The 21824-nt window shown below is 41.3% G+C and overlaps 1 protein-coding gene across 1 annotated transcript in view; it reads right to left on the minus strand.

The window, feature by feature from the left end:
• The window catches only part of LOC135548284 (ankycorbin-like), an 87183-nt gene that overhangs the window by 25259 nt on the left and 40100 nt on the right, over window positions 1-21824 (minus strand). The window contains exons 3-5 of the mRNA XM_064977728.1: window positions 9988-10118; window positions 6053-6141; window positions 1889-1953 (exon numbers count right to left, since the gene is read on the minus strand). Coding sequence (XP_064833800.1) covers window positions 1889-1953; window positions 6053-6141; window positions 9988-10118 — 285 coding nt within the window. The remainder of the gene's footprint in view (window positions 1-1888; window positions 1954-6052; window positions 6142-9987; window positions 10119-21824) is intronic.

Here is a 21824-nt window from a genome sequence, read left to right on the forward strand (position 1 = left end):
CCCCCTTGAACTTTGCGACCTTTTGCCACATTTTAGGCTTCAAACATAAAGATATAAAACTGTATTTTTTGTGTGAAGAATCAACAACAAGTGGGACACAACCATGAAGTGGAACGACATTTATTGGATATTTCAAACTTTTTTAACAAATCAAAAACTGAAAAATTGGGCGTGCAAAATTATTCAGCCCCTTTACTTTCAGTGCTGCAAACTCTCTCCAGAAGTTCAGTGAGGATCTCTGAATGATCCAATGTTAACCTAAATGACTAATGATGATAAATACAATCCACCTGTGTGTAATCAAGTCTCCGTATAAATGCACCTGCACTGTGATAGTCTCAGAGGTCCGTTAAAAGCACAGAGAGCACCAGGCAGGTCCGAGATACTGTTGTGAAGACGTTTAAAGCCGGATTTGGATACAAAAAGATTTCCCAAGCTTTAAACATCCCAAGGAGCACTGTGCAAGCGATAATATTGAAATGGAAGGAGTATCAGACCACTGCAAATCCACCAAGACCTGGCCGTCCCTCTAAACTTTCAGCTCAAACAAGGAGAAGACTGACCAGAGATGCAGCCAAGAGGCCCATGATCACTCTGGATGAACTGCAGAGATCTACAGCTGAGGTGGGAGACTCTGTCCATAGGACAACAATCAGTCGTATATTGCACAAATCTGGCCTTTATGGAAGAGTGGCAGGAAGAAAGCCATTTCTTAAAGATATCCATAAAAGTGTAATTTAAAGTTTGCCACAAGCCACCTGGGAGACACACCAAACATGTGGAAGAAGGTGCTCTGGTCAGATGAAACCAAAATTGAACTTTTTGGCAACAATGCAAAACGTTATGTTTGGCGTAAAAGCAACACAGCTCATCACCCTGACCATACCATCCCCACTGTCAAACATGGTGGTGGCAGCATCATGGTTTGGGCCTGCTTTTCTTCAGCAGGGACAGGGAAGATGGTTAGAATTGATGGGAAGATGGATGGAGCCAAATACAGGACCATTCTGGAAGAAAACCTGATAGAGTCTGCAAAAGACCTGAGACTGGGACGGAGATTTGTCTTCCAACAAGACAATGATCCAAAACATGTTTGCAAAATCTACAATGGAATGGTTCAAAAATAAACATATCCAGGTGTTAGAATGGCCAAGTCAAAGTCCAGACCTGAATCCAATCGAGAATCTGTGGAAAGAACTGAAAACTGCTGTTCACAAATGCTCTCCATCCAACCTCACTGAGCTCGAGCTGTTTTTCAAGGAGGAATGGGAAAAAATGTCAGTCTCTCGATGTGCAAAACTGATAGAGACATACCCCAAGCGACTTACAGCTGTAATCGCAGCAAAAGGTGGCACTACAAAGTATTAACTTAAGGGGGCTGAATAATTTTGCACGCCCAATTTTTCAGTTTTTGAATTGTTAAAAAAGTTTGAAATTTTCAATAAATGTCGATCCACTTCATGATTGTGTCCCACTTGTTGTTGATTCTTCACAAAAAAATAGTTTTATATCTTTATTTTTGAAGCCTGAAATGTGGCAAAAGGTTGCAAAGTTCAAGGGGGCCGAATACTTTCGCAAGGCATTGTACATTAGGACAGACAGGAGGATCACCAGGCAGAACACAGACAGATATCACATGCCTCCCATCACAAGTTGTGTTAAAGTCAGTCAGTGAACTCATCTTCACATTGGTCAGAGTGCATTTTTAAATTGTGATTCAACAACAAGCACAACTGTTTTAGCTCTCCGGCATAGAAATCACCCATCAATAAGGGTGATAATGAACTACCCAAGAACAAATCAATGGCTTCATCCGATACAGTCAGTGAGTGAGTTATCGGTCACCATTTATGTTTGCAGTTTCATTCATTCAGTAGCTCCATCTTACCTGTATAAGCTTTTTGGCACACTCCTGATGGTTGTTTTTGGCAGCGAGGTGTAAAGCACTAAAACCTGAGGAGAAAAAGACATCCAGGTAAGACATATTTTCGTTGCATTCAACTCCCAAGTACAAATCAAATCAAACTTTATTTGCCACAGGCGCCGAATACAACAAGTGTAGACCTTAACATGAAATGCTTACTTACAAGCCCTTAAACCAACAGTGCAGTTCAAGAAGAAGAAAAAATATACCAAGTAGGCTAAAATAAAAAGCAATGATAAAAAGTAACCCAATAAGAATAACAATAATGAGGCTATATACAGGGGCACCGGTACTGAGTCAGTGTGCGGGGGTACAGGCTAGTTGAGGTAATCTGTACAGGTAGGTAGGGGCGAAGTGCCCATGCATAGGTAACAAACAAACAGTGAGTAGCAGAAGTGTACAAGAGGGGGGAAGTGTCAAGGTAAATTGTCCAGTGGCGATTTTTATGAATTTTTCAACAGTCTAATGGTTTGGGGTTAGAACCTGTTGAGGAGCCTTTTGGTTCTAGACTGCATGCTCCGGTACTGCTTGTCGTGCGGTAGCAGAAAAAACGTCTATAAGTTGGGTGACTGGAGTCTGACAATTTTATGGGCTTTCCTCTGACACTTCCTATTATATAGGTTCTGGATGGCAGGAAGATTGGCCCCAGTGATGTACTGGGCCGTTCGCACTACTTTCTGTAGTGCCTTACGGCCAGATGCCGAGCAGTTGCATAACCAGACAGTAATGCAACTGGTCAGGATGCTTTCGATGGTGCTGCTGTAGAAACTTTTGAGGATCTGGGGGCCCATGCCAAATCTTTTCAGTCTCCTGAGGGGGAAAATGTTTTGTCATGCCCTCTTCACGACTGTCTTGGTATGTTTGGACCACGCAGTCATGGGTGAACAGGGAATACAGGAGGGGACTAAGTACACACCCCTGAGGGGCCCCAGTGTTGAGGATCAGCGTGGCAGACGTGTTGTTGCCTACTCTTACCACCTGAGGGTGGCCCGTCAGGAAGTCCAGGATCCAGTTGCAGAGGGAGGTGTTCAGTCCCAGAGTCCTTAGCTTAGTGATGAGCTACGTGGGCACCATGGTGTTGAATGCTGAGCTGTAGTCAATGAACAGCATTCTCACATGGGTGTTCCTTTTGTCCAGGTGAGAAAGAGCAGTGTGGAGCGCAATATAGATTGCATCATCTGTAGATCTGTTAGGGCGGCATGCAAATTGGGGTGGGTCTAGGGTTTCTGGGATAACGGTGTTGATGTCAGCCCTGACAATCCTTTCAAAGCTATTCATGGCTACAGACGTGAGTGCTATGGGTCGGTAGTCATTTAGGCAGGTTATATCCAGGTGTGGAGTGCGATTACATATCTGTAACCACTAGCAGTCATGTCTATAACCACTAGCAGTCATGTCGATAACCACTAGCAGTCATGTCTGTAAACATTATCAGTCATGTCTGTAACCACTAGCAGTCATATCTGTAACCACTAGCAGTCATGTCTGTAACCACTAGCAATCATGTCTGTAACCACTAGCAGTCATATCTATAACCACTAGCAGTCATATCTATAACCACTAGCAGTCATATATGTAACCACTAGCAGTCATATCTCAACCACTAGCAGTCATATGTAACCACTAGCCTCTAACCACTAGCAGTCATATCTATAATCACTAGCAATCATATCTGCAACCACTATCAGTCATGTCTGTAACCAATAGCAGTTAAATAATCATTTGTTTTTAACTGACTTGCCTGATTAAATAAAGGAAAAATGAAATAAAAGAAATATCTGCAACCACTATCAGTCATGTCTGTAACCATTGGCAGTCATATCTAACCACTAGCAGTTAAATATATAACCATATCAGTCATATGTAACCATATCTGTAACCACTAGCAGTCATATCTGTAACCACTAGCACTCATGTCTGTAAACACTAGCAGCCATGTCTGTAACCACTAGCAGTCATATCTGTAACCACTCGCAGTCATATCTGTAACCACTAGCAGTCATATCTGTAACCACTAGCAGGCATATCTCAACCACTAGCAGTAATATATGTAACAACTAGCAGTCATATCTGTAACCACTTGCAGTCATATCTATAACCACTAGCAGTCATATATGTAACCACTAGCAGGCATATCTCAACCACTAGCAGTCATATCTGTAACCACTAGCAGTCATATCTGTAACCACAAGCAGTAATATCTGTAACCACTAGCAGTCATATCTGTAACAACTAGAGGTCATATCTGTACCCACTAGCAGTCATATCTGTACCCACTAGCAGTCATATCTGTACCCACTAGCAGTCATATCTGTAACAACTAGCAGTCATATCTGTACCCACTAGCAGTCATATCTGTAACCACAAGCAGTAATATCTGTAACCACTAGCAGTCATATCTGTAACAACTAGCAGTCATATCTGTACCCACTAGCAGTCATATCTGTACCCACTAGCTGTCATATCTGTAACCACTTGCAGTCATATCTATAACCACTAGCAGTCATATATGTAACCACTAGCAGGCATATCTCAACCACTAGCAGTCATATCTGTAACCACTAGCAGTCATATCTGTAACCACAAGCAGTAATATCTGTAACCACTAGCAGTCATATCTGTAACAACTAACAGTCATATCTGTACCCACTAGCAGTCATATCTGTACCCACTAGCAGTCATATCTGTACCCACTAGCAGTCATATCTGTATCCACTAGCACTCATATCTGTAACCACTAGCACTCATATCTGTAACCACTAGCACTCATATCTGTAACCACTAGCACTCATGTCTGTAAACACTAGCAGCCATGTCTGTAACCACTAGCAGTCATATCTGTAACCACTCGCAGTCATATCTGTAACCATTTGCAGTCATATCTGTAACCACTTGCAGTCATATCTGTAACCACTAGCAGTCATATATGTAACAACTAGCAGTCAAATCTGTAACCACTTGCAGTCATATCTATAACCACTAGCAGTCATATCTGTAACCTCTAGCAGGCATATCTCAACCACTAGCAGTCATATCTGTAACCACTAGCAGTCATATCTGTAACCACTAGCAGTAATATCTGTAACAACGAGCTGTCATATCTGTAACCACTTGCAGTCATATCTGTAACCACTAGCAGGCATATCTCAACCACTAGCAGTCATATCTGTAACCACTAGCAGTAATATCTGTAACCACTAGCAGTAATATATGTAACAACGAGCTGTCATATCTGTAACCACTTGCAGTCATATCTGTAACCACTTGCAGTCATATCTATAACCACTAGCAGTCATATCTGTAACCACTAGCAGGCATATCTCAACCACTAGCAGTCATATCTGTAACCACTAGAAGTCATATCTGTAACCACTAGCAGTAATATCTGTAACCACTAACAGTCATATCTGTAACAACTAGCAGTCATATCTGTACCCACTAGCAGTCATATCTGTACCCACTAGCAGCCATATCTGTAACCACTAGCACTCATATCTGTAACCACTAGCACTCATGTCTGTAAACACTAGCAGCCATGTCTGTAACCACTCGCAGTCATATCTGTAACCACTAGCAGTAATATATGTAACAACTATTAGTAGAATCATACTTGAGAAAAGTTTTTGGGCAGATTAGTTCTACAGGGAATGCTCACCTACAGTATGCTCAGGATAGACTCACGTTATGTAAGTAGCTCTGCCTTTAAATATTCATCTGGATCTCAAATCAAATACATGCGCCGAATAAAACAGGTGTCCACCTTACAGTGAAATGCTTACTCAAAAGCCCTTAACCAACAATGCAGTTCAAGAAATGCAGCTAAGAAAATATTTACCAAATAAACTAAAGTAAAAAATTATAAAAAGTAACATAATAAAATAACAATAACGAGGCTCTATACAGGGGCTACCGGTACAAAGTAAATGTGTGGGGGTACAGGTTGGTCGAGGTCATTTGTACATGCAGGTAGGGGTAAAGTGACTATGCATAGATGATAAACAGCGAGTAGCAGCAGTTTAAAAAGAAATGGGGTGGGTGGGTGTGGGGGGGTGTGTCAATGCAAATAGTCTGGGTGGCCATTTGTTTCATTGTTGGGCAGGCACAGTACCAGGTTTGTAGTCCACTAACCTGAGGCGTCTATGACAGATGTGTCTGCTCCATGGGCCAGCATGACTGCCAGACATTCAGTTTGACCACGGGTGGCAGCCACATGGAGACTGTATGGGGAGAGAGAGACCGCACAGAGCAACAACATGATCAGTCTAATACAAGGGAGATTCAACAGGTCATTGGATGAATAAACAGAAAGTACAGCAATCAAATCTGAAAAAAGAAATCCCTACAATTCCTTCTATAAAAAGAAAATGAAGGTAATTGACATCGGTCAATATAATTTTCACTGGCTAGATCTGCTTCTTTAATTAAGGTGGAAACATCAAGAAAATGTTAAGTAGTGTGGGGACTATTGAATTCTGTGCTAAAGAATGAGTTTATTCAGCATGCGCCAATGTACTGATTATGTTCTGAGTTTTGCCTTTCACATGTGTTGTTAGAACAGGGTTAGTGCACTGTTGTGGATCAATGAGCATTGCTCTCTAGGCCATCACGCATACTCACAGAGCTAACACACACACAGAGCTAACACAGGCAGCTGGGTTACCCATAGGACCCCTCCACTGAAGAACTTGAAGACAGAGCAATTACCATTGCTATAGAGGATGTATTCACTACATTGAAACAGGAAACAGCATAACAGATTTGGAAGAGAAAGCAAAACCATTTCTTCCAAATAGTTGTTGTCACTTATTTAATGAACAGAGATGATCTAATATAGGAATACTGAGAAAAGCAAGTGTTTCATTGACCTTTCTCGTGAAATGTATTCCCCTCAGAATGGAAAGCCATTTAAAACACACTTGCCTGACGAACATGTTTGATATGCCTGGCACAGACCGATAACTTTCAGGGGTAATTCTGTTTTCTACAACAGCTTCCTCAGATAGCCCACATTTCAACACCAATTACACTTCCTCAAGTACATCAATTGCTAGGTCCATGCAGGGAAATTGTAATATGCTTTACCTCATTTCTATCAGCATGTTAAAGCCTGTTTAGGCTCGGGACAATACTGCCTCCTTTGGATGAATTGCGTGCCCATAGTAAACTGAAAAAAAATTGCTAATATATGCATATAATGGATAGAAAACACTCTAAAGCTTCTAAAACCGTTTGAATTATGTTTGTAAGTATAGCAGAACTCACAGGGCAGGCAATCTCCCAAACTAGTTTTGGCATCCAGAAAGTTGGGGCAACTTTGACGTCATCGCCCCACCCTTCCCAACCAACTATGGATCTGGAAACACTTTCTATGTCTTCCACGAGATGTCCTCTATCAATAGAGCGTTTAATTGTGCAAATCCCGCGAGCTTTGACAGGCAAAAGAGTGGGTGTCGCGAGAAAATACATGCGCGTTCGAGCGCGAATTGTACACAGTCATCCCTCCATTCCAGATTGTCTGAGAAGAATTGCTTTTGTCCGGTTGAATCGCAAATTGTTTTGTACGTTTATAACATCCTAAAGCTTGATTCTGCACTTAGTTTGACCAGTGTAGTCAACATATAATATGTAATTTTGAAGTTTCGATGCGCAACTGTTTCTGGACCAGAAGTAATTTTGGATGCATTTCAGCTGAAACGGTTAGCATATGCTCCTATAACTACACACGAACTTAAACAAAACAATGTATTGGGTAAGTATGACTCCTTCCTCTACATTCTGATCGAAGACCAAAGGGAATATTTATGTTGTAATTTTGTATTTCTGTTGACTCCAACATAGCGGAGAAATATTGCTTACGTCTGAGCGCCGCCTCAGATTATTGAATAGTGAACGAATTCTGTAACGTTAAAAAGAAATGTGACAAAGTGGTTGCATTAAGAAGCAGTGTATCTTTCTAACTATATGTAGAACATGTATATTTAGTCAAAGTTTATGATGTGTATTGCTGTTATCTGGCGTTATCTGGCGGAGCTATCTATAATTTCTCCGGACATTTTTGAGGATTTTCTGAACATGGCGTCAATGTAAACGGAGATTTATGGATATAAATTGCATATTATTGAAAAAAACATAAATGTACTGTGTAACATGTCCTATTACTGTCATCTGATGAAGATCTCAAAAGGTTAGTGAATTATTTTTCTTTTAATCCTGCGTTTGTGATTGCATCTTTTGTTCGACAAAATGGCTACATATCGTCTGTGTCTTTGTGGTGGTTTGACATACATATGTGCTATGTTTTCGCCGTAAAACATTTTAGAAATCTGACTCGCTGGGTAGATGAACAAGGTGTTTATCTTTCATTTGAGCTTTTGGACTTGTTAATGTGTAGAGGTTAAATATTTCTAAGAATATTTTTGCATTCTGTGCGCCACCTTTTGAGTTGAGCGGGGGGAGGTGTGGTGCCCTTGGGGAACGTGTAGCGTGAACGCGTTAACTTCTCTAGGATAGGGGGCAGCATTTGGAATTTTGGATGAAAAGCATGCCCAATTTCAACTGCCTGCTACTCATCCCCAGAAGATAAGATATGCATATCATTAGTAGATTTGGATAGAAAACCCTCTGAAGTTTCTAACTCTGTTTGAATCATGTCTGTGAGTTTATCAGAACTTATGTAGCAGGCGAAACCCTGAGGACAAACCATTCAGATTTTTTTTTTTAGGTCACCCTGTTTTCAATGAGGTTTCATTCGGAATTCAGATTTCTAAGGGACTTGCTTGCAGTCCCTACCTCTTCCACCTCTTGGTTGAGGTTATTCCTTTGTGTAATGAAGTACGGCCATCTTGAAAAAGTGTCACTTCATGTGTACTGTTTGATAGAGGTGCAAGATCAGAAAGCATGCTTGAGTTTGTTTTCTTCCTGTATTGAACACAGATCATCCCGTCTTCAATTTTATCGATTATTTACTTTTAAAAAATACCTAAAGTTGTATTACAAAAGTAGTTTGAAATGTTTTGGCAAAGTTTACAGGTAACTTTTGAGATATTTTGTAGACACATTGCGCAAGTTGGAACCGGTGTTTTTCTGGATCAAACGCACCAAATAAATGAACATTTTGGATATATATGGATGGAATTAATTGAACAAAAGGACCATTTGTAATGTTTATGGGACATATTGGAGTGCCAACAGAAGAAGCTCGTCAAAGGTAAGGCATGATTTATATTTTTATTTCTGCGTTTTGTGTCACGCCTGCAGGGTTGAAATGTTCTCTCTTTCGTTTTCTATGGTGCTATGCTCAGATAATAGCATTGTTTGCTTTCGCCGAAAAGCCTTTTTGAAATCTGATATGTTGGCTGGATTCACAACACGTGTAGCTTTAATTTGGTATCTTACATGTGTGATTTGATTTTTATGGGAATTTATTTGAATTTGGTGCTCTGTATTTTCTCTGGATTTTGGCCAAGTGGGACGCTACCATCCCACATATCCCAGAGAGGTTAAATGTGCAACCAGAGGGAAAAATACTCTAGACCACCTTTACTCCACGCACAGAGATGAGTACAAAGCTCTCCCTTGCCTTGTTTTATAGGCTATCAATGAAAGGCCATTGACCATCACAGGTCTCTAACCATGATAAAATCTCAAACTAATCTAACTCCACATGACTGAGTCCTTTTTCAACAGAAGTCGTCTCAAGATACTGTATCTAGGGTAGTTCAGTTCAGTACAGTAGCATCTCCAATAGTGACAGGGACTATGGCTTATCGATCTGAACATTTGCCTGGGGGCAATTCTATCACTATCAACTATTGTAGATGTGTCATTATAGAATATCTAAGTACTGTAACTTCATTGCTGCACTCAAAAGGTATCAATATTGGAATGTTAGATGTTTCAGGGAAGATGAGCAGAAATGTGATTGATTTTAACAATAAACATTACTATACTGATATTCCACATTGTCCCTCAATTCAGTTTGCACAACACACATCCTTAGCGGTCCCTATTCCGTTTCTAATCTGTGTCTGACCAAACCCTGTCCCTCAACCCTTGATACTCACGCTGACTTGCCCTCACTGTCCAGTTTGAACGCGCTGGCTCCTTTCTTGGTGAGGAGGGAGGCCACCTTCTCTACCTCCCCATGTTCCACAGCTGCCATGAGGCGCTCATCATTTTTGCTCCATTCATGGGCCTGAGGAGAGAGAGATATAAAACATCACAGAGGTTAATGCTTCTCATTCACAGTTGAATACATCTATTACTGAATCATTACTGTTCAAACCTGGTGTGGCGAAAACCACAGCCCCTTACCCGTTGTAGACAATTAGCATAAAAGATGAAAGACGTCATAGCTGTTTGTTGGTTTTACTCCACCGTGAACCTAAAGCAATTCAGCCTGTGAACGCGGCCAGCCATGTCTCTCTGGTAACCTCTAGTCTAGAGGGTGATTATCCCATTTAGGCTTAATCCTTTAGTAGGGAGCTTCCCATTACATAACCTTAGGAAAACACGTTTCATTATGGCATATAGGCATTAGGCATGCTGAACCAGAGCTCTGTTTCAACACCATCAACAGAAGATTGTTTCACTTTCAACATATTTTCAACCTTGAAGACTGTGGCCAGTCATGCGAAACGCTTAGCCTATACTTTGCTTTCTCACCTGAAACCATTGGATCGTATTTCTGTGATAACACAATGCCTAAGGAAGCCAGAATCCCCCTGCACCTAAACCATGAAATCAATGCCTCAAATGAAAGCTTCTCTCAGAGATTTACATGGGCATGAATTTCACCAGAGCCCATGAACGGTTGAAATCACCGAAAATGACTAATGTCCTAAACTCAGTTGCAGTCCATTTTCACAACGAATTTCCCACATTTGCAACCCTGATTGACTGTCAAGACATACAGGGCTCCAGCCTGACCTCATAGTGAGGGCTGTGTGTTTTCTGAGGTGACGGGCTGGCCTCAACTCACAATGCTCATAAGGCTTGAGCAGCCATGACCCATTCACTTTCATCTATTCGTAGGGTTAAGGCACTGGCTTAACTGTTAGGAATGGGACCAGTCTGAAAGAGAAATGAACCAGTACACTACACACACACACACACACACACACACACACACACACACACACACACACACACACACACACACACACACACACACACACACACACACACACACACACACACACACACACACACACACACACACACACACACACACACACACAGAGAGAGAGAGAAAGGAGGAGGGGAAGTAAGGTGCATGACGCATGTACTGAGCTTTACAGATCTGACATCTTTATTTGATCACTCATTTGTCACCTAATGCAAAATCTAAAGTTTGTAATTTCCACTTAAAAATATGCCCTAATGACTTGATTTGCCCCAACCCCTACAAAAATGTAATAATCCACATAATAATTTACGTTTCCTGTTGCTGCAAGATTATTTTTCTGCTGTGAGAAGCAGGGTCAAATCAGGATGGTGCACCTGTATGTGCTGCTTTGAAATAAACTGTCTGGTCTGGTAGCTCGCATCAATTCAGTTTTTTTAGGGCCATGATTCTTCAATAGAAGTGTCATCATAAGTCAAGATTTCTATGAGACAGACCTTTCACAAGGCCAAGAGGTTTTAAAGTATATGAATGGTAGGAGATGCTATTCCATGGTGTCCTTTCCTACGCTATTTCAAAGTTAAGCTATGTTGTTAGTTCTACCATCTCTACACTGCCACGTGAGGAAGGGGCCTGTAAACTCAGGTATGCAGAGATGAGCTGCAGAAAGAGCAGAGGGTTAGGGCTGTGATGGGTATTGAATAACTGTGTAACTGACGGTTACGGATAAAGACCGCCATGGAAATAAAATAAGTCAACTGTTTAAATAGGCCTACATAAAAAAATAAAATGTATTAACATGTAGATAAACTTGACCTAATAGCGGGAGTGTTTACTAATGATTATAAGCAATTTATTTGCTAACTTAATCTGTCTACATCTCCTCCTCTTTCCAACATTTGTTTGATGCACCAGCAGCTAATCCATTAGTATACGGTCTGGTATACAGTATGTTATAAACTGGGACGTTCGAGCCCTGAGTGCTGATTGGCCCGACAGAAATGGTATATCAGACGTATACAGAATTTTTAAGCTCTGAGACAAATGAGACATGGATTTTGTGTCTAATTCAGAGGCTGAATTGGCAAGCCAAAATATTGAAGTGCCTTTGAATGGGGGATGGTGTGTCAAGAATGGTCCACCACTTTAAGGACATCCTGCCAACTTGACACAACTGTGGGAAGCATTGGAGTCGACATGGACCAGCATCCCTGGGGAACGTTTTCGGCACCTTGTAGAGTCCATGCTCTGACTAATTGAGGCTGGTCTGAGGGCAAAAGGGGGTGCAACTCAATATTAGGAAGGTGTTCCTGATCTTTTGTACACTCGTTGAATATCACCCTTAACTTTTCTCTGCGGTGTATGTGATAGGCTACATTGATGTAGCATCATCCTATATGTAGACCCTATCCTACAGAAAGGATTTGAAGCTAAGTTTTTCATACGTTTTTCGTAAAGGACAAATTTGATTTGCTTACGTGTCTGAGTGAGATGTGCTGCAGGTGGCTTTGATTGATGGGTAATTTTAGGTGGGTGGGTGAGCATGTATGAGTTCACTAATTCTCTATATCCATTCAAAAAGCTTCCCTGATATAGGCCTAGACTGTCTGGACTTCATCTCTTTAATCAGCGGTGTCTTGTCTGCATATGTGCTGGGAATGATGACAGGAGCCAGTTTTGAATTTCTTCTCTTATTAAATGGGGTGCAACAGACTGAAATGTTGCCAAGCTCCTTTCATGATTCATCCTATAGGATGCATAGCCCATATTCTAATCTTCTCAGCTGCATATTATTTTTCCAGTAGTATATGATTTTTCTCTCATTACTGCATCCATCCTCTCTAGCCACTTTGAACAACGAATTGCCACAGAGAATAACCGTAGAAACGTTGGTGACCTTATGCAAATTGTTCGGAAAAGTGGAGGGAAAAACGCATCGAACTTGGTGTGAATGGTTTCGTGCGTCAATATCGGGATCTGTATTTTTTCAGAAATCCTCTCCTATCTGACATTCCTTAATTTGTATACTAGACTAATATTTAGAGGTAGTAACTTGAATAATAATAATAATGAAATGATACTGATAATAACGAAGTGTAATGTTAATAGTGAAGTTGCAGAGAAAAACCAAGTGTTTCTTTTGAGTCTGATATGTGCCAATCCCCCCCAACAGTACTATTGGTGGCCATGTACATTGGCCTGGCCAATTAACATAACCTCAAATTCCAAGACGATCACGGTCTCACACCCATTTGAAGTCAATCACTCCTTTTACATTTAAACACTTGACCCCCAATACATGTATAAATATTTTACTATAAATTGTGCTTTCCTGTATTATACTTCTGCAAGAATTATTATCCTATTCCACTGAGCAATTTACTTTATATTCGTATTCTAATCTTTTATTATTTCTCATTGTTGCTGCATTGTCGAAGAAAGAAGCTGTAAGTAAGCATTTTATTGGATGGTGCATACAGTGTGTATCCTGTACATATGACTAATAAACAATGTCAAATTATGTTACAACGTTCAATTTTGGGAATATTGTAACAGAAGACAACTCACAGACAGTCTGGGAATAACAAACCTTACCCAACTCCACACCGGCAAAAGGCACTATTTGACCTGGTAAACACAGCAGGGTATGACTAAAAACTAACATACCTAAGTGGACAAATAAGTGAAGAAATCTGAAACCTCTTTACAGCTGACTGGTTTCCAACTTCCCAAACATGCATCTGGATTTAGACAACTGGTTTTCTTTGATAAACTCAGACCAGTCTCTGTTACAGCATTAGGTGAGACAAGTCTAGCGGTACCAATTAGTGGACGCATGTTTCTGCCCTGTAGAACTCCTGCTCTTAGTAGTGGTTAAGTGGTGAAGGAGATATACTGTCAGGAAGATCTGACATTGTTGTTATATGTAGAGATGAATCCTCTTATAAACATCAAGCTCAAGTACTGTAACAGCAGACTAGTCAACACATCTGAAAGCTGTGATCTGTAGATAACCTGATATGTATATAGTCTGGAGAAAGGCCCTTTTAAAGCTCCTATAGATGTACAATATGACATATTGTGCACTGCAGGAACATAAAAAGTGAATTGTTAAATCAAATATCACAACATTTGTAGCATGTACAGTGCCTTCAGGAAGGATTCAAACCCACTGAATTATTCCACATTTTGTTGTGTTACAGCCTGGATTCAAAATGGACTACATATATATATATTACCCATCTACACACAATACCTCATAATGATAAAGTGAAAACACTAAGAGCTTTGCACACCTGGATTCAAATTCTTTGAGCTCTGTCAAGTTGGTTGTTGATCATTGCTAGACTACCATTTTTAAGTCTTGCCCCAGATTTTTAAGCAGATTTAAGTCAAAACTGTAACCAGGCCACTCAGGAACATTCAATGTCATCTTGGTAAGCAACTCCAGTATTTGGCCTTGTGTTTTAGTTATTGATCTGCTGTAAGGTGAATTCTGTACAGGCTTCCTTCTTTTCACTCTGTCATTTAGGTTAGTATTGTGGAGTACCAACAATGTTGTTGATCCATCCTCAGTTATCTCCTATCACATCCATTACACTCTAACTGTTTTAAAGTCACCATTGGCATCATGGTGAAATCCCTGAACAGTTTCCTTCCACTCTGGAAACTGAGCTAGGAAGGACACGTGTTTTTAGTGTTGCTACTAGGAGGTCGGCCGATTAATCGGAATGGCCGATTAATTAGGGCCGATTTCAAGTTTTCATAACAATCGGAAATCGGTATTTTTGGGCGCCGATTTGCCGATATATATTTTTTAAATATATATACACACCTTTATTTAACTAGGCAAGTTAGTTAAGAACACATTCTTATTTTCAATGACGGCCTAGGAACGGTGGGTTAACTGCCTTGTTCAGAGGCAGAACGACAGATTTTCACCTTGTTAGCTCGGGGGATCCAATCTTGCAACCTTACAGTTAACTAGTCCAACTCAATAACGACCTGGCTCTCTCTTGTTGCACTCCACAAGGAGACTGCCTGTTACACGAATGCAGTAAGCCAAGGTAAGTTGCAAGCTAGCGTTAAACTTATCTTATAAAATACAATCAATCATAGTCACTAGTTAACTACACATGGTTGATGATATTACCAGATATTATCTAGCGTGTCCTGAGTTGCATATAATCTGACTGAGCATACAAGTATCTAAGTATCTGACAGAGCGGTGGTAGGCAGAAGCAGGCACGTAAACATTCATTCAAACAGCACTTTTGTGCGGTTTGCCAGCAGCTCTTCGTTGTGCGTCAAGCATTGCGCTTTTTATGACTTCAAGCCTATCAACTACCGAGATGAGGCTCGTGTAACCGAAGTGAAATGGCCAGCAAATTAGTGCGCGCTAATTGTTGCTGTGTTGCTGGTTCAAGCCCAGGGAGGAGCAAGGAGAGGGACGGAAGCTATAAGCTAAGTTACACTGGCAATACTAAAGTGCCTATAAGTGCCTACAAGAACATCCAATAGTCAAAGGTTAATGAAATACAAATGGTATAGAGGGAAATAGTCCTATAATTCCTATAATAACTACAACCTAAAACTTCTTACCTGGGAATATTGAAGACTCATGTTAAAAGGAACCACCAGCTTTCTTATGTTCTCATGTTCTGAGCAAGGAACTGAAATGTTAGCTTTCTTACATAGCACATATTGCACTTTTTCTTTCTTCTCCAAAACTTATTATTTAAACAAAATTGAACATGTTTCATTATTTACTTGAGGCTAAATTGATTTTATTGATGTATTATATTAAGTTAAAATAAAAAAAATGGGCTGATTAATCGGTATCAGCTTTTTTGGTCCTCCAATAATCGGTATCGGTATCGCCGTTGAAAAATAAATCGGTCGACCTCTAGTTGCTACCATGCTGTGAAGCTGTCTTTGGTCTCTCTTTATGTAGTGTTGTGGTGTCTCTCTTGTCGTTATGTGTGTTTTGTCCTATATTTTTATTTTTAATCTGAGCCCCCATCCCCACAAGAGGCCTTTTGCCTTTTGGTAGGCCCTCATTGTCAATAAGAATGTGTTCTTAACTGGCTTGCCTAGTTAAATAAAGGTTCAACAAAATAATTACAAATTAAATAAATAACGAATGGGGATATTAACACACCATCCAAAGTGTAATTAACCATGCTCAAAGGAATATTCAATAGGTGCCCTTCGCAAGGCATTGGAAAACACACAGGATCTGTTAAGATGGCGCCGAAGAGGATAGCTCACGTTTTACATGCCCATAACCAATTGTGCCCCAAAAAAAATTGCATGGTTTGTAACTTATTTGTTTTACTTATTTTGTACATAATGTCTCAAATGACCGAAAATAAATTTGAACATCAGAAGTGGGATTATTCAAAACGAACTGGAAGAAGATTTTTCCTTTAACGAGACCAATGAGAAAAATATACTGTTCTCCTGGGAACAGTCCCAGATCCCTGTCATTTGCGTGAAGAAAAGACGAAGGAAAAGGATGCAAATCGGTTGCCTTTTGAGAATCCATAGGCGAGCGAGTAAACTCCCACTGCCATCAATTCTACTTGATAACATGCAATCATTGGAAAATAAAATTGATGAGGTACGATTATCCTACTGTTGGCGTCAGCTAAACTTTGAACATTGAGATATTAAATAAATTATAGAGAAGATGCATTGAATAGAAAGAGTGCAAGAGAATGGGTTTTGTGTCAGAAGTTAAGGGTTCTCTGTAGAAAGCCAGAAGGGTTTGCAATGTGTTTGATGGAGGAGAGGAGAGTGATGTGTTGATATAGGGCAAACAGATGGATATCTGTGGATTAGGTGAAGGAGGGGTTGAGGTCAGGGGTTGAGGGGTAAGGTCAGTTCCCCTTAAGGGAGTAATCAGAGTTAGCATCTGGTTATCTTATTTCTCTTGGGCATAAACTAAGGATTGGAGAGAGGGAGTGTCTTAAGTAGGATGTATATAACCAATGGAGAGAAATGTTTTGCTGTCTGATTACAGATGTACAGAACCTTTGGGAAGAATTAAACTTGGTTAAAGCTTCTCTAGTGTCCGTGGGTTATTTACTCTGAAAAATAAGAACCTAACACTACCAACAGGACATTAAGAACTGTAATATCTTATGTTTGAGTCGTGGATGAACGACAACAAAGATAATATAGAGCTGGAGGGATTTTCAATGCACCGGCAGAACAGAGAAGCCATGTCTGGCGGGGGTGTGTTTTTGTCAATAACAGCTGGTGCGCAACATCTAATATTAAAGTAGTCTTGAGGTATTGCTCGCCTGAGGTAGAGTACCTTATGATACGCTGTAGACCACACTATCTACTAAGAGAGTTCTCATCTATATTATTCGTAGCAGTCTATTTACCACCACAGACCAACGCTGGCACTAAGACCGCACTCAACCAACTCTATAAGGCCATAAGCAAACAAGAAAATGCTCACCCAGAAGCGGCACTTCTAGTGGCCAGTTTTTCAGGTTCACCAGGTTTTCACATGTGCAACCAGAGGGCCACCTTTACCCCACACAGAGATATGCATACAAAGCTCTCCCTCACCCTCCATTTAGAAAATCTGATCATAATTCGATCCTCCTGATTCATGCTTACAAGCAAAAACTAAAGCTGGAAGTACCAGTGACTCGCTCAACACATAAGCGGTCAGATGACATGGATGCTACGCTACAGGACTGTTTTGCTAGCACAGACAGGAATATGTTCCGGGATTCATCCAATGGCATTGAGGTGTATACCACCTTAGTCATCGGTTTGATCAAGAAGTGTACCGATGACGACGTCCCCACAGTGACCGTACGTACATATCCCAACAGAAGCCATGGACTACAGGCAACATCTGCATCGAGCTAAAGGCTAAAGCTGCCTCTTTCAAGGAGCGGGACACTAATCCAGACATCTAAAAGGAATCCCGCTACGGCCTCAGATGATCCATCAAACAAGCAAAGCGTCAATACAGGATTAAGATTTAATCCTACTACACCGGCTTCGACGCTCGTCAGATGTGGTAAGGCTTGAAAACTATTACGGATTACAAAGAGAAACCCAGACGCGAGTTGCCCAGTGACGCGAGCTAAATGCCTTTTATGCAACACTAAAGCAGGCACGAGAGCACAAGCTGTTCTGGATGACTGTGTGATGTCGATGTGAGCAAGACCTTTAATCAGGTCAACAATTCATAAACCCGCGGGGCCAGCGGGCCTAAATTATTACTACCCCAGCACTCACATCAGTAGCCATGAAGTGCCTTGAAAGGCTGGTCATGCCTCACATCAACAGCATCCTCCCGGATACCCTAGATCCACTCCAATTTGCATACCGCCCTAACAGATCTACAGATGATGCAATTGTAATCGCACTCCACACTGCCTTTTCCCACCTGGACAAAAGGAACACCTATGTGAGAATGCTGTTCATTGACTACAGCTCAGCGTTCAACACCATAGTGCCCACGAAGCTCATCACTAAGCTAAGGACCCTGGGACTAAACACCTCCCTCTGCAACTGGATCCTAGACTTCCTGCCGGGCCGCCCCAGGTGGTAAGGGTAGGCAACAACACGTCTGCCACGCTGATCCTCAACACTGGGGCCACTCAGGTGTGTGTACTTAGTCCCCTCCTGTATTCCCTGTTCACCCACGACTGTGTGGCCAAACACGACTCCAACACCCTCATTAAGGTTGCTGACGACACAATAGTGGTAGGCCTGATCACCAACAACGATGAGACAGCCAATAGGGAGGAGGTCAGAAAACTGGCAGTGTGGTGCCAGGACAACAACCTCTCCCTTAATGTGAGCAAGACAATCGTGGACTACAGGAAAAAGGCGGGATGAACAGGCCCCCATTAACATCAATGGGGCTGTAGTGGAGCGGGTCGAGAGTTTCAATGTCCTTGGTGTCACCAACAATCTATCATGGTCCAAACACACCAAGACAGTCGTGAAGAGGGCACGACAAAACACGTGTCCCCAGATCCTCAAAAAGATCTACAGCTGCACCATTGAGAGCATCCTGACCAGTTGCATCACTGCCTGGTATGGCAATTGCTCGGCATCTGACCGCAAGGCGCTATAGAGGGTAATGCGTACGGCCCAGTACATCACTGGAGCCAAGCTTCCTGCAATCCAGGACCTATATAATAGGCGGTGTCAGAGGACTGTTTTCTCTGCTACCGCACGGCAAGCGGCACCAGGTCGCCAAGTCTAGGAACAAAAGGCTCCTTAACAGATTCTACCCCCAAGCCATAAGACTGCTGAGCAATTAATCAAATGGCCACTGGACTATTACATTGACGCGCCCCACCCCCTTCCATTTGTTTTATACACTGCTGATACTTTGATACTGTGTTTATTATCTATGCATAGTCACTTCACCCCTACCTACATGTACAAAGTATCTCTAACCTTTACCCCCGCACACTTACTCGGTACCGGTACCCCCTGTATATAGCGTTGTTATTGTAATGTTATTGTGTTACTTTTTATTTATTTTTTTACTTTAGTTTATTTGGTACATATTTTCATAACTCTTCTTGAACTTGTTGGTTAAGGGCTTGTAAGTAGGCACTTCCCGGTAAGGTCTTCACTTGTTGTATTCGGTGCATGTGACAAAAAGTTTGATTCGATTTTTTGAAACCATCCCTGGTCTTTGTGGTTGAATCTGTGTTTGAAATTCAATGCTCGACTGACGGATCTTGGAGATAATTATATGTGTGAGGTACAGAGACGAGGTAGTTATTCAAAACTAATCTTGCCATAACAAAGGGGTTATTAAATACTTATTCACTCAAGACATGTCCACTTTTCATTTTTTATTAATTTATTCATATTCATTCATTATGGGGTATTGTGTGTAGGCTCCATTTTAAATGCAGGCTGTAACAAAACAACATTTAGAAAAAGTTGGTGCGAATAATTTCTGAAGACACTGCATGTACTCACAAAAATGCTTTTATACCGCATGAATTTGTCGATGTGTTGTGATTGAACAGTGGTGTTCACTGCTTACTGTGGACAGTGCTTGGTTTATAAATTAATGTATCCCTTGCTGTTGTAACACTAATGAGCTGTGCTGGTGAAGGACCTTGTGACCTGCAGTTTGTACACAGCAGGGCCCCAGCAGGGGCCAGGGGAAAGTAGAGCAGCGAGGTCAGCTCTGATAGATACTGTAGAGGGGCTGGGTGTCTGCTAGCTGTTATCGTCTCTGTCACTATTTTTGGTATGCAGCGTAATGAGACACGGCTCTGCAAGAGATTTGGGAATAGCCAGCGCTATTCCAGTCGGCAAGGCTAACTACAGCCAGCTAGTTGAGGTTAGGGAAAAGTCAAGCCGTAAAATCCAGCAGCTAATCACACGCAATTTCTTGGTAATTAAATATCTGATACAGTGACTGTTACAGGATAGACAGAGAGAGTTGAGTAAGACAGACAGACATTAAGTAGGGCTGTGACGATTATAGATTTTTGGTTAACGATTAATTGTCATGCAAATTACCACGGTTACTGTCATAGCTAATTGTCATTTTTGTTGAAAACATCTTTGAGCTTGTAATGTATCATAATGCATCTTTGGAAATTATCTACAACATACATAATGAATACTTTGGTGACATCTCAAAAATAAAATGGTTTTGACAACTTGGAACTTTTGGAAATTAAGATTCTCCTGACCACGCTGTTATGTTCATAGAATTATAACAAATTTTACCCTCTACATGAATAAAAAACTGCTATTCTAAACTATATCTACTTGAAAGTAAAGTTGAATCCCACCCCTCCTAAAATTGATTAAGTAAGTAGCCAAGCAAGAGCCTTGGCTTGTGCGAGCTGGGACAGCTCATAGGGCAGGAACCTCCTGTTTCTCTAGCGTGTGGCAACTTGATGTACCAGTACACCCCCTGGCCAGGACGCTAGTCTAACGCCGGTCCTTAACCCCAATCTATGTATACATTTTTTTGTTCACGATTATTGCACATAATTTTCTATTATACAATTATTGTGCCAGTCCTAACAGTCAGTTCAGTGAGGGAGTGAGCCAGATCAAGACACAGACTAAGGCTCTGGCGTCAGACCAAGGCTCTGGCGTCTGTCCTCATGCCTCGCGCCACTTTCGACCCCATCGTTCACCACATTCTTTGAAAACCCTAATAGGTCTACGAGGACAAGTTCCTGCCTGGTTTAGATCTTGTCTATCAATAATACACCAGTCTCAACGTCAACAGTGAAGTGGCGACTCCGGGATGTTGGCTTTCTAGGCAGAGTTGCAAAGAAAAAGCCATATCTCAGACTGGCCAATAAAAAGAAAAGATTAAGATGGGCAAAATAACACAGACACTGGACAGAGGAACTCTGCCTAAAAGGCCAGCATCCCGGAATTGCCTCTTCACTGTTGACGTTGAGACGGGTGTTTTATGGGTATCATTTAATGAAGCTGCCAGTTGAGGACTTGCGAGGCGTCTGTTTCTCAAACTAGACACTCTAATGTACTTGTCCTCTTGCTCAGTTGTGCACCGGGGTCTCCCACTCCTTTTCTATTCTGGTTAGAGACAGTTTGCGCTGTTCTGTGAAGGGAGTAATACACAGCGTTGTACCAGATCTTCAGTATCTTGGCAATTCCTCACATGGAATAGCCTTATTATCTCAGAACAAGAATAGACTGATGAGTTTCAGAAGAAAGTCCTTTGTTTCTGGCCATTTTTAGCCTGTTATCAAATGATGATGCTCCAGTGCCACGCCC

The sequence above is a fragment of the Oncorhynchus masou genome, chromosome 11, assembly GCF_036934945.1.
Source record: "Oncorhynchus masou masou isolate Uvic2021 chromosome 11, UVic_Omas_1.1, whole genome shotgun sequence".
Classification (NCBI taxonomy): domain Eukaryota; kingdom Metazoa; phylum Chordata; class Actinopteri; order Salmoniformes; family Salmonidae; genus Oncorhynchus; species Oncorhynchus masou.